Source organism: Apodemus sylvaticus, chromosome 2, assembly GCF_947179515.1.
Source record: "Apodemus sylvaticus chromosome 2, mApoSyl1.1, whole genome shotgun sequence".
Classification (NCBI taxonomy): domain Eukaryota; kingdom Metazoa; phylum Chordata; class Mammalia; order Rodentia; family Muridae; genus Apodemus; species Apodemus sylvaticus.
In genome coordinates this window covers 95485340-95499103 of record NC_067473.1, presented here as the reverse complement: position 1 = coordinate 95499103, position 13764 = coordinate 95485340, and the positions used below count along the sequence as shown (strand labels likewise).

The following is a 13764-nucleotide window of genomic DNA, read 5'->3' as shown; positions in this document are numbered from 1 at the left end:
CTCTGCAGTCAGGACTGCTCTTAAGCCCATGATCTTATTTATACAGCCTTTTCTTTCCTAGGACTAAAGGTAAAAGAACTGATTCTTAAAAAACTTTCTTGATAAATTTTAATATGTTGATAATGTGCTAAATATCCATCAATATCTTGACTTCCTATGATGATGAAACTTTCTCCTAGAGATGCAGACATGCAGGCTGGTAACTGTTTCATCTGAATTGCGTACCAAGAACCTTAAATTAGAAAATTGAAAACAAACTGTTATGTAATTATTCCTGTTATTATTAAATGTAATTTAAATTAAAATGTCATTTAAATTTAAATGTAATTGTACATTTAAATATTTTAAATAATTTCTCTTTCTCTATTTAGAATGATTGTTTTCTGAAAAATTTAATTATTGACAGTAAGGTACACACACAAATGGATATATGGATTCATAGATAGATAGATAGATAGATAGATAGATAGATAGATAAACTAATGTCTACTTATTAGTTCTTTGTCACATTAAAAGTTTCTTTATTAGTGGAACACTTCAATTACCTGTCATTAGAAGGAAAGATAATGTACATGACTGCCAATAGATTTTTTTTTAATTTTTGGGAGAAAATTATTTCAAGCACTTATTAACAGGACAATTTAGTGGAAAAGAAAGTGTACTAATAAAACTCAGAAGACAGATTAGGATGTATACTACATTTTGTAGGATACAAAATGTACTATAGTGTATTGTGAGTAAATGACTCTCCTAAAGAAAAACCACCTACCAAGAAGACCCTAAAATCTGGGAAAGTAGCAGAAACTATATGTGAAGATTCATGGGGACCACCAGTAAAATAGCTGAGAAGTTCCTGCCATACTTGCCTTCAACAAACAAAACAAAAATTGAGAATAAATAAACACAGGCAAAGTAGATTATCTGAGAACAGCACTGGAGCACAGTGGAATAAGTTTGAGACAGTTATCCAAAGATGCAAATGACATTGCAAAGCACAACACCCAGCATGAGCTACTGCAACCAAACCACTGGCCACATTTTATCTCTAGGAGGAAATAGCTGGGCCCTAAGGACTTAGAGGGTTTTTGTTCCAGTCTGTATCACTGTGTGGGTAGGGTACTACTCCACTGCTGGCAGTAATAAGTGGCAGCATCTTCAGCCTCCATGGTGCTGATTGTGAGAGAGTAAGAGGTCCCAGAACCACTGCCACTGAAGCCAGCTGGGACTCCAGAAGCTAGCTTGGATGTGCTATAAATCCAGAGTTTGGGTGAGGATCCTGGCTTCTGTTGGTACCAGTCCAAGTAATTAGAATTTATACTTGAGCTGGCACTGCAGGTGATGGTGACCTTCTCCCCTGGAGATGCAGCCATGATTGCTGGAGACTGGGTGAGCATAATTTCTCCACTGGACACTATGACTAAGAAAACATGACATAGAGAGGGGTTAGTAGACACAGAGATACAAAAATAATTTTATACCACTTAATATTCAGAAGAGAGACAAAAAAAGTATATTTTAGTCTGAACTTCTGCAGGGAAAAGAATTTTGATTATATTCTGAGCTCAAAATCCTTGTCCTCTGTTACCTGTGACACTGATTAGCAGGAAACTGAAAATCTGCACTAGAAAATCCATTGTGTATTCGAATTTTGGTCTCTGGCTAATTACTGCTATTCTCATAAGCTCATCATTTTAAAACAACTCAGACATTTGTGGTTTCTAAAGAGGAAGTATGCAAATATCAAGATATAATGTAAGCAGTTCTTGGCTTATAAACACATGGTTTGTTAACTAAGGCAACCCAGATTAAGTCAAAACAATATCTACTTATTTGTAATCACTACATTAATAAAGAATGAAATTTCTATTTTCTCTTTCCTCCTTTTTAGGAGCAAAAACCCTGTCTTATAGTATTACCCATATATTTACCTAAAGACAAGGTTTATTTGATCCAATAAACAAGGGATGTTCAATGAGTTGTTTGAGGAATATTTCTTCCATAATAAAGTTCTATGTAGAATGACTTTATAATTATCACAGAAAGTGTTATCTCCCTGCTTCCTGAATACTGCTCATAAGAGACCTCACCTACTCATTCCAATCTGTTTAGATGATCATTCACACAAAGCTAAGGGGAAAAAATCCTTCAATTGTAATTTGGAGCTCAGTAGTGCTCAGAGACATTTCAGCACTGTTGCATCCCTAGGAAAAAAAATTACTCTCCCAGTGAAATCCCTGGAAACACTTGTAATGTTGCATTTAAGAGAACATGAACTCAATTTTCATGAAGATGCAATCATCTAAAACTATTCTGAATAATCACCATTCTCAGTATGCACCATGCTCTGGAACTCCTTAGTTCATGTTCTATTACCTGAGAATTTCTGACAGCACTTTTCAAATATATTACATTTGTAGTTATTAAAGATTGGCAGCACTCAAGTCTGCAAATTCTTGCTAACTCAAGTTTCCTCCAAGAACCATTGCTATTATGACTACAATGATTGTCATTCAAAATAGGCAGAGATTGGAGATCTCCTTGAATACCAAGTGGATCAGAGCTCAAGGACTTCTTGTTTCCTTTCTTTAAAAAATATAATTCACCCTCCTGCTCAGCCCTCACACTAATATTCTACTCTTACCCTTTGCCTTCTCCTCTGAGCAGGTAGCAGTCCCCTCGATATCAACATTCTGCCAGGCTGGGCAAGACAACGAAGCTGGTAGAACATGCCCATGTACAGGCAGCAGCATTTAGGATAGCTCTAGCTCCAATTGAGGTTCCATTTTACACCTATCAGAATGGCTAAGGTTACAAACTCCAGAGAAAGCACATGCTGGTGAGAATGTGGAGCAAGGTAAACACTCCTTTACTGCTGGTAGCAGTTTAAATTTATACAACACTTTTGGAAATAGATTTGGTATTTTCTCAGAAAACTAAGACCCAGCTATACCACACCTAGGCTTATACTCAAAAGATGATACAACATCATACAAAGGTGCTCAGTAATGTTCATAGCAGCTTTATTCATAAAAGCCAGAAACTGGAAAGACCCTAATTGTTCTTCAGCTGAAGAATGAACAAAGAAAATATGCATGTAGACAATGGAACACTATTCAGCTATTAAAAACCAAGACATCATGAATTTTGCAAGCAAATGGATGGAACTTGAAAATATCATCCTGTGTCAGGTAACTCTGTCCTAAAAGGATATGTATGGTATGCACTCACTTATACGGCATAAAATACAGGTACCATATTACCATCTACAGACCCAAAGAAGCAAAACAATAAGGAAGGCCCAAACAAGGAAGATTGGATTTTAATTAGGAGGAGGAATAAAATAGTAATAACAGGCAGAGGGAGGGAAGGAACTGGGAGGAAGGGGATGGAGAAGAGAATTGTTATTCAGAATCATACATGGGGGAAGGACAGAAGAGATGGCTAGATGGCCATGAGAATGAATTGAAATCTACAACTGACAGGGCTGAGAAGATAGGGAGCATCTCCAGAACTACAGAGAGACTTGGGAATAAGGAAGGTTGCCAAGAATCAATAGGGGTCACCTTAGCTGTGACTCACTATATTGGAGATATAAAACCAGAAGATCCCACTTCCTTTAGCAAGACAGGAAACCTAGTGTTATGATAGAGACACAACCCATGCACAAATCTTTCAACCCCAAATTTTTCCTGTCTACGGGTAATGCAGACATGGGGTAGGGAGCAGAGACCAAAGGAATGGCAAAGCAATAACTGGTTCAACCTGATACACACCCCATGGGCAAGCACCAATCTCTAACACTATTAATGATACTCTATAATGCTTGTAGACAGGACCATGTTTTCCTCTGAGGGGCTCCACTGAGCAGCTGACTCAGAAACATACAGATACCCACAACCAAACAGTGGATGGATCTTGGGGAATCTTATGGAAGAATAGGAAGAAGGATTGTAGGACCCCAAAGGGGATAGGAACTCCATAGAAAGACCAACAGAAACAACTAAACTGGACCATTTGGGTTCTCAGAGTCTGAAACACCAAACAAAGAACATGGGGAGAGTGGACTTAGACATCCCTGCGCCTACATAGCTGATGTGCAGTTAGACCTTCATGTGGTTCTTGAACTCACTCTGTAGACCAGGCTGGCCTCAAACTCAGAAATTCGTCTGCCTCTGCCTCACAAGTGCTGAGATTAAAGGTGTGCGCCACCACTGCTCAGCTAACTTCTTGTTTTCTAAACATTTTTTTATTCAACGTATACTTTATTTACATTTCAAATGATTTCCCCTTTTCTGGGTCCCCACTCTGTGTGATTCCCATAAGCCCTCTTCCCTCTCCTTGTTCCTCTATCTACTCCTTCCCACTTCCCTGTTCTGGTATTCCCCTATACTGTTGCAGTGAGTCTTTCCAGAACCAGGGGCCACTCCTGTGTTTTTTTTGGACATCATTTAAAATGTGGATTATTTCTTGGGTATTCCAAGTTTCTAGGTTAATATCCACTTATCAATGAGTGCATACCATGATTGATCTTTTGAGACTGGGTTACATCACTTAGTATGATGTTCTCCAGCTCCATTCATCCATTTGTCTACGAATTTCATGATTTCATTGTTTCTAATGGCTTAATAGTACTCCATTATGTAAATATACAACATTTTTTGCATCCATTCCTCTGTTGAGGGACACCTGGGTTCTTTCCAGCTTCTGGCTACTACAAATAGGGCCGCTATGAACACAGTGGAGCATGTGTCCTTATTACATGCTGGGGAATCCTCTGGGTATATGCAGGTATATACCCAGTGGTATAGCAGCGTCCTCCGGAAGTGTCATGCCTAGTTTTCTGAGGAACCTCCAGACTGATTTCCAAAGTGGTTGCACCATCTTACAATCCCACCAGCAGGGAAGGAGTGTTCCTCTTTCTCCATATCCTTGCGAGCACCTACTGTCTCCTGAGTTTTTGACCACAGCCATTCTGACTAGTGTAAGGTGAAATCTCAGGGTTGTTTTGATTTGCATTTTCCTAATGATTAATGAGGGAAGAAAACTTCCCTTGTTTTCTAATATTAATGTATTTACAGCTCTAAGCTGGTAATATTGACTGAATAGAAATGTGATCATGCTGCCATCTACTGTTAAAAGAGCCAAAATAAAGGCCAGGGTTGCATTTTGTTGTTGTTGTCTAGAAGAAAAACTGCATTCACAGTGAGTGTTTTTAGGAAATAAAGTACTTTGACAAGTGGCGCGATGCTTCCAGTGGTTATAGACATAATGAAAAATAATGTTCAAACAGTCAGACACATACACACATATACCACATTTCATGCCATTATGAAATGAAAAAACATAGATATTATCTATTCTTTCTTTTACAATGAGATCACAAATAGCTAAAATAATGTACAACCTAATTATGGTAACGATGGTATCAAGTAATTTAATATAAAGCCATTATTTAACAAACTGTAGAATACTGAGTGGCACACTGTGATGTGATCTTGTGATCATGTGACTGATTTTGAGTTCTAGATTGTGGCTACTGCTCAGAATCAAGGAAGAACAGTGATACCCTATACCATGATATAGAAAGGGGTAAATACTTACAATATGAAATTAGGTCTCCATTGAAAATCAAATATCATGATGGCCTTGTAAGTGGAACATATTACTCACCTGAACCACCAAATGTACTATTAGTAAGTTAAGAAACATGATATCAAATATCTATCATTTCAACATCAACTGACCATATTCCCCACCTGGCATAGTTGCTATTTTTCACTTCTTAGAGGGGAGACGGATTGTCAAAAGGGGATTATGGTGCACAATCAATGCAGTTTTTATATTGAAATATGTACTTATTTAATTATGTTTGATAAGTTTTGTCATCTCTTTGATCTTGAATTAGATATAAGAATTACATTGACTTATTTTATAATTATTTTCTTACCTTTTAAAAATTATAACTCAGCCACATACTGTTTACCATTTCCTTTGCCTCCATTCTTACATATCCATGTACTCTCCTTGCTCTTTCAGATTCATGGCTGCTTATTTCTTCTCTTCATAAATAAAGAAACACAGTTTTTCAATTCATATATTGTACATATGCAATATGCAAATTATCTTTGCTACAAATAGAGATCACTCTCCAATAAACCCAAAATCACAAATAATCACAATGCAGAAATTAGGAGAGGATGTGCTGACCAGACTCAAATGATCCAACTACAACACACTTTCTGCTCCAGTAGCTCAGGGATCATTGCAGAGTAGGTAGAAACATTTTAAGAGCCAGAGAACCTGGAGATTTGCTCTAAGATTGTGTGATGGTTTGTATATGCTCAGCCCATAGAGTGCCACTACTAGAAGATGTAGTCCTGTTGGAATAGGTATGCCACTGTGGGTATGGCTTCAAAACCCTCTCCCTAGCTGCCTGGAAGCCAATATTCTTTCCTAATAGCTTTCAAATGAAGATGTAGAACACTCAGCTGCTTCTGCACCATGCCTGTCTGGATGCTGCCATGGTTCAACCTTGATGATAACAGACTGAACCTCAAAACCTGTAAGCTAGTTCCAATTAAATGTTGTCATTATAAGAGTTGTCTTGCACTTTGATCTTCCTTCTTCTTGAGTTTCATGTGGTCTGTGATTTGTATCTTGGGTATTCTGAGCTTCTGGGCTAATATTCACTTACCAGTGAGTGCATACAAATATTTTCTTTTGTGATTGGGTTACCTCACTCAGGATGATATTTTCTAGTTCTATCAATTTGCTCATGAATTTCATAAATTCATTGTTTTAAATAACTGAGTTGTACTCCATTTTGTAAACATTTTCTGTATCCATTCCTATGTTGAGGGGCATCTGGGTTGTTTCCAGCTTCTAGCTATTATAAGCTACACTGTATGAACATTGTGGAGCATGTGTCCTTGTTATATGTTGGAGTATTTTTTTTTTTTTTTGCTATTTGTCCTTTTTTGACCAAGTTACCACACTCAGGATGATATTTTCTAGTTCCATCCATTTGCCTGCAAAAGTCAGGATGTCCTCATTCTTAATAGCTGAGTAGTATTCCATTCTATAAATGAACCACATTTTTCTGTATCCACTTTTCTGCCATGGGACATCTGGGTTGTTTCCAGCTTCTAGCTATCACAAATAAGGCTACTATGAACATAGTAGAACACATACCCTGTGGAATGGTGAGACATGTTTTAGGTATTTTTCCAAGAGTGGTATTGCTGGGCCTTCAGGTATATCTATTTCAAATTTTCTGAGGAGCCTGCAGATTGATTTCCAGAGTGGTTCCAGAGTGCTGGATTCCAATTCCACCAGCAATGAGGAGTGTTCTTCTTTCAACACATCCTCCCCAATATGTGTTATCACCTGAATTTTTATCTTAGCCAGTCTTATTGGTGTAAGATAGAATATCAGGGTGGTTTTAATTTCCATTTCACTGATCACTAAAGCTTTGGAACACTAAGTACTTCTCTGTTTACCTCTATACCTATTTATTGTTAATTGAGTGGTTTGGATTTTTTCAGATGTTAGCTACTTGTGTTCTTTATATATTTTAAATATTATCCCTTTATTGGATGTGGTATTAGTGAAGTTTTTTCAATCTGTAGATTGTTAATTTATCCTATTGACTATGTAATTTACCTTAATGAAGCTTCTTAGTTTCTTGAAGTCCCACTTATCAATTCTGGATCTTAAAACCTGAGCCACTTGAGTTCTGTTTGCGAGATTTCCCCTTGTGCCAATGAGTTCTAGGCTCTTTTCCACTTTCTCTTCTATGAGATTCAGTGTATCTGGTTTTATGTTGAGGTCCTTGATCCACTTTGACGTGAGCTTTGTGAAAGATGACAAATACGGATCAATTTTAATTTTCATATATACTGATTGCCAGTTAGACCAGAACCTTTTATTGAAGATGTTTTCCATATTTTTGGCTTCTTTTCAAATACCAGAACTCAAAAAGATTAATAAGCAGAAGGCCCCAAGTCAGAATGCTTCAATCCCACTTGGAAGAAAGAAGAAAACAATTAGGGGAGGAAGAGGGAGGGAAGGAACTCAGTAGGATAGGAAAGGGTGGAGGGAAAGGGGAAACAGGATCAGGTATCTGTATTAAGGGACCAGGAGACAGAAGGGTAACCCTGAGTGCCAACAGAATGATTGTAGATATGCAAACTTGGGTGTGGGAATTAGTTGGGGCCCTCTATAAAGTAGCAGAAACCTGAGAAGTAAGAGACTCTCAGGAACTTTGTAGATATGGAAACTTGGGTGTGGGAATTAGTTGGGGCCCTCTATAAAGTAGCAGAAACCTGAGAAGTAGGAGACTCTCAGGAACCTGTCCTAGTGAAATGCCCCCTACAAAGGGGAGAGGGAACTTGTAGAATCTACCTCCAGTATAAAGACTGAAGGGATAGGGTTGCCATCCCACAGTTGAAAATGCTGACCCAGAATTGTTCCTGTCTAAAAGACAAGGACAAAAATGGAGAAGAGACTGAGGGAAAGGAGGTCCAGTGTACAGCTCAAGTTGGGAACCATCTCAAGGAAAGGCTTTAAGGCCTGACACTATCATTGATGCTACAGTTAGCTTACAGACAGGAGCCTAGCATGGCTTTCTTTTTTCATGAGAGGACCAACAAGTCACTGACTGAGAAAGTCACAGATACTTACATCCAATCATTGGAATTAAGTCAGGGACCCCTGACTTGGGAGAATTAAATTAGGGAAAAGCTAGAAGAAGCCTAGGAGGAAGGTGAACCCTTTGGAAGACTAGCAGTCTAAACTACCCTGGACCACCGAAAACTTTCAGACACAGACATGAATTAGGCAACATACATGAGCTGGTCTGAGGATCCCAATACATGTATAGCGGAGGGCTGCCTGATCTGGTGTCTGTGGGAGAAGTGCCTAAACCTGGAAAGAATTGAGGCTTCAGGGAATAGGGGTGCCAGGAGTGAGTGGACATCCACTTTGAGACAGCAAGGAGAAGGAATGGGATGAGGAACTATGGGAGAGCAGACCAGGAGGGGAGAAATGACTGGACTGTAAAAAGTAAAAGTAATGAAAAATACCAAACTAAAAGAAAAAATGAACTCAAAAACACTGACATTAAGCAGCAATGGCACAGGAAAGCTTGTAGATGGGAGGATAATCTCATATTAGGAAAAGTTTTTCTTTCAGCTCTAGAAGATATTTTATGTACGTGAATATGTTATATATTATAATTATGTCTAATTTAGATATTTTGATGTGTTTAAATTACTATCTGATAGATTAAATAAATAAATAAATAAATGAGAAAGAATTGGTATTAATTACACTCTAAAATATCTTTGAAAGGACTAAATATTTTCCTAGTCTCTCAGTTTATAACCAATTTTTCTATTTTATTTTAAAATTGCCATGAGTCCAAATTTCTTTTTTTTCTTTTTTTTCATTTTATTAATTCGATATATTTTTTATTTACATTTCAAATGATTTCCCCTTTTCTAGCCCCCCCACTCCCCGAAAGTCCCGTAAGCCCCCTTCTCTCCCCCTGACCCTCCCTCCCACCCCTTCCCACTTCCCCATTCTGATTTTGCTGAATACTGCTTCACTGAGTATTTCCAGAACAAGGGGCCACTCTTCCTTTCTTCTTGCACCTCATTTGATGTGTAGATTATATTTTGGGTATTCCAGTTTTCTAGGTAAATATCCACTTATTAGTGAGTGATACCATGATTCACCTTTTGAGTCAGGGTTACCTCACTTAGTATGATGTTCTCTAGCTCCATCCATTTGCCTAAGAATTTCAGGAATTCATTGTTCCTAATGGCTGAATAGTACTCCATTGTGTATATATACCACATTTTTTGCATCTACTCTTCTGTTGAGGAATACCTGGGTTCTTTCCAGCATCTGGCAATTATAAATAGGGCTACTATGAACATAGTACAGCATGTATCCTTATTACATGGTGGGGAATCCTCTGGGTATATGCCCAGGAGTGGTATAGCAGGATCTTCTGGAAGTGAGGTGCCCAGTTTTCAGAGGAACTGCCAGACTGATTTCCAGAGTGGTTGTACCAATTTGCAACCCCACCAGCAGTGAAGGAGTGTTCCTCTTTCTCCACATCCTCTCCAACACCTGCTGTCTCCTGAATTTTTAATCTTAGCCATTCTGAATGGTGTAAGGTGAAATCTCAGGGTTGTTTTGATTTGCATTTCCCTAATGACTAATGAAGTTGAGCAATTTTTAAGATGCTTCTCCGCCCTCTGAAGTTCTTCAGGTGAAAATTCTTTGTTTAACTCTGTACCCCATGTTTTAATAGGGTTATTTGGTTTTCTGGAATTGCTTATCGCCCGCAATTCCACTTTGTTTGGGATGTATTCACATACCTAATGCAGTTAGCAGTTTGAGAACCTTTCCTGAACTGTGCTATGCGAATATACTCTGCAGTGAAAAATGCAACTAGCAACATGCTAGCAACTGGATATATATTTGACTGCATACTTATTTCTTAACAGTGGGATGTAATTCTCCTTACTTTCAAGACCTTCAAATTGGATAGATTTTTATGCAGTACTACTCTGATTGTGTTGGTAAGAGAGCTTTCAGGCTGATTGGTGTAAAGTGCAAGCATACTAAAGGAATCTGTGTTTAAGAACCAATAAATTTTGTTTTCTTGTTTAAATTGCCATAAGTCCAAATTTCTAATAAATATTTCTCTTTTTCTGAAATCATAATATATTATAATATTTTCCTTCATATTTGAGAGAAATACATTAGCATTTTACTCTGCCATATATCTCCATATGGCATTTCATAATTTTATTGAATTAATAATGAAAATAGGAAATTACCATATCCAAATATGATTTTACATTGGAAAACTCATATTGTTCATTATTTTCATGAACATTTATTAAAATGCAATGTAATTCCTGTATGGAAGTCAAATATTGTTATTAGAAGAACACTATTGCATAGAAGTACATTGTAATGTAAGTATATTATTCATTAATTAAAAATGCAAATTTACAAAGTATATGAAATTAGGAGGTATCATCAAGAGTCAAGTTGAGCAAAGACCATTAATAAAATTCTTCAAATATAAAAAGAAACCATTCCTTTCAATTGGTGAGATTTATGGTGTGTTAAATGTAGATGAGTTCACTAAATTGCAATAAGGGTTATGTCGTATTTCATGTTCATTAAATGATGACTTCCAATATGAGATATTTGTTGAGTATGAGCTATTCCTACCACCAAACAAGAAGACATACCTGTCCATTACTTAGCAAAGTTCATGACTAAAATTCAGTTTAGTTGTACTACAAATTTTAGTTGTCAATTTCATGTCCTTGTGGTAAACAATATAAGACATCTTTTCCTAGCATTATTTTCACTTTCTGGTCATATGGAGACCAATTCATTTAGCTAAAAGAAAAGACAGACCTGTGTCAGTTTTTGCCATGATTAATCTCCACGTTCTTTGTGAGGTTAAGAAGACTAGACAAGAGCTGCTCACAGAGAATGACATTTGTTGCATCACTACTTCATGTGTATTGACAATGTAGTGCTTATTAGAATGATAAGGCTAATCATTCGTTTAGTATCCTGTTATTCTCCCTTCATGCAAAATATGAAGGTTTACAATTTTCACTACAAACATAGATTTTTTATGCTCTTTTGCAACAAAAGACTCCTGCTGCACTGGCCAGAGGATTTGTATAATGCTCCCAGGAATGGATTTTTTTCAAAGGTAAAAGCTCACTTGTATGCTTGCTTCAACTAATTATCCTCCTCAGTTCCCCTTCTTAAAATGAAGCTTTATGTTCAGCTTCAGGAGCTGGTAATAATCTGGATTATTGACAATTGTGTTCTGCTCATGTATAAAATGGCAGTTTCTGTTCTCCAGGAGGAACTTAAGAGTTTTAGATTTCTCTCTGACTCTCTCTGTCTCTGTCTGTCTCTCTGTTTTTCTCTCTATCTATCTATGTATCCATCCATCTGTCTGTCTGTCTGTTTGTCTCTGTGTGTGTGTCTGTGTGTGTTTGTGTGTGTGTGTGTGTGTGCGTGCATGTCTATGTGGGTATCTGAGTGTATGAGTGTGGGTGGGTGCTGGTTGTGTGTTTGAGAGAGACAGATAAAAAGAAACAGACAGGCAAATTCAGTCTAATCTAACATGGCTTACTTTCTCAAAGTTATTCAACAGCCCAGCAAGTTAATTGAAAAGTGTGCTCTGGTTAAAGTCACTTTCATTGTTAAGTATTGGCATTACTTGTCTCCTTTGCAGCTTTCAGTTGCATGTAAGCAAATATAAATGTTTATATGAAGTTCCCCTTTGTTTTCTATTTATGCAAAATACATTCCTTATAGAGAAATGTTTATACTGTGTGTCCTTTTAATTCATTCTTAGACTTGTGACCCTAGCTGAAGACTGTTGAAGTCTTGGGATCGCAATTCTGAAATTAATTAATCTAAAATTGTCATTTGAATTTTTTAAATTTTATTAGTTTTTTTCATCTTCATGTTCTGATTTGTTTCAATCTTACCAGACAATGATTTTTCTCCAACTCTCTATTTGCAAATCTAGCTAATATTTAAGGACAAAACTATTTGAAAGATGGCAAACTTATTCAAACAATTTAGAGCAACATTATACCATTCCTTAGTTCCTAAATACAAGCTCTATGCTGATGTTTACTATAAGAACAGGGAATCTCACCCAACAAAGGTGAAGTAATTGTTTATGTACATCAGTGACCACAAAACAAGAAAACAAAATTTATTGGTTCTTAAACACAGATTCCTTTAGTATGCTTGCACTTTACACCAATCAGCCTGAAAGCTCTCTTACCAACACAATCAGAGTAGTACTGCATAAAAATCTATCCAATTTGAAGGTCTTGAAAGTAAGGAGAATTACATCCCACTGTTAAGAAATAAGTATGCACTCAAATATATATCCAGTTGCTAGCATGTTGCTAGTTGCATTTTTCACTGCAGAGTATATTCGCATAACACAGTTCAGGAAAGGTTCTCAGGCTGCTAACTACATTAGGTATGTGAGGACATCCCAAACAAAGTGGAATTGTGGGCGATAAGCAATTCCAGAAAACCAAATAACGCTATTAAAACATGGGGTACAGAGTTAAACAAAGAATTTTCACCTGAAGAACTTCAGAGGGAGGAGCAGCATCTTAAAAAATGCTCAACTTCATTAGTCATTAGGGAAATGCAAATCAAAACAACCCTGAGATTTCACCTTACACCATTCAGAATGGCTAAGATTAAAAATTCAGGAGACAGCAGGTGTTGGAGAGGATGTGGAGAAAGAGGAACACTCCTTCACTGCTGGTGGGGTTGCAAATTGGTACAACCACTCTGGAAATCAGTCTGGCGGTTCCTCAGAAAACTGGGCACCTCACTTCCAGAAGATCCTCCTATACCACCCCTGGGCATATACCCAGAGGATTCCCCAGCATGTAATAAGGATACATGCTCCACTATGTTCATAGCAGCCTTATTTAAAATTGCCAGAAGCTGGAAAGAACCCAGGTATCCTCAACAGAAGAGTGGATGCAAAAAATGTGGTATATATACACAATGGAGTACTATTCAGCCATTAGAAACAATGAATTCATGAAATTATTATTCAAATGGATGGAGCTGGAGAACATCATACTAAGTGAGGTAACCCAGACTCAAAAGATGAATCATGGTATGCAGTCATTAATAAGTGGATATTAACCTAGAAAACTGGAATAC

At 37.3% G+C, this 13764-nt stretch overlaps 1 gene segment (V, D, J or C); it reads right to left on the bottom strand.

The window, feature by feature from the left end:
• Window positions 1–1100: 1100 nt before the first annotated feature.
• On the bottom strand, window positions 1101–1699 carry LOC127677969 (Ig kappa chain V-VI region NQ2-48.2.2-like). The segment is given in 2 exon segments: window positions 1101–1417; window positions 1586–1699. Coding segments are annotated over 2 exon segments (411 nt in total).
• Between the last annotated feature and the right edge of the window lie 12065 nt (window positions 1700–13764).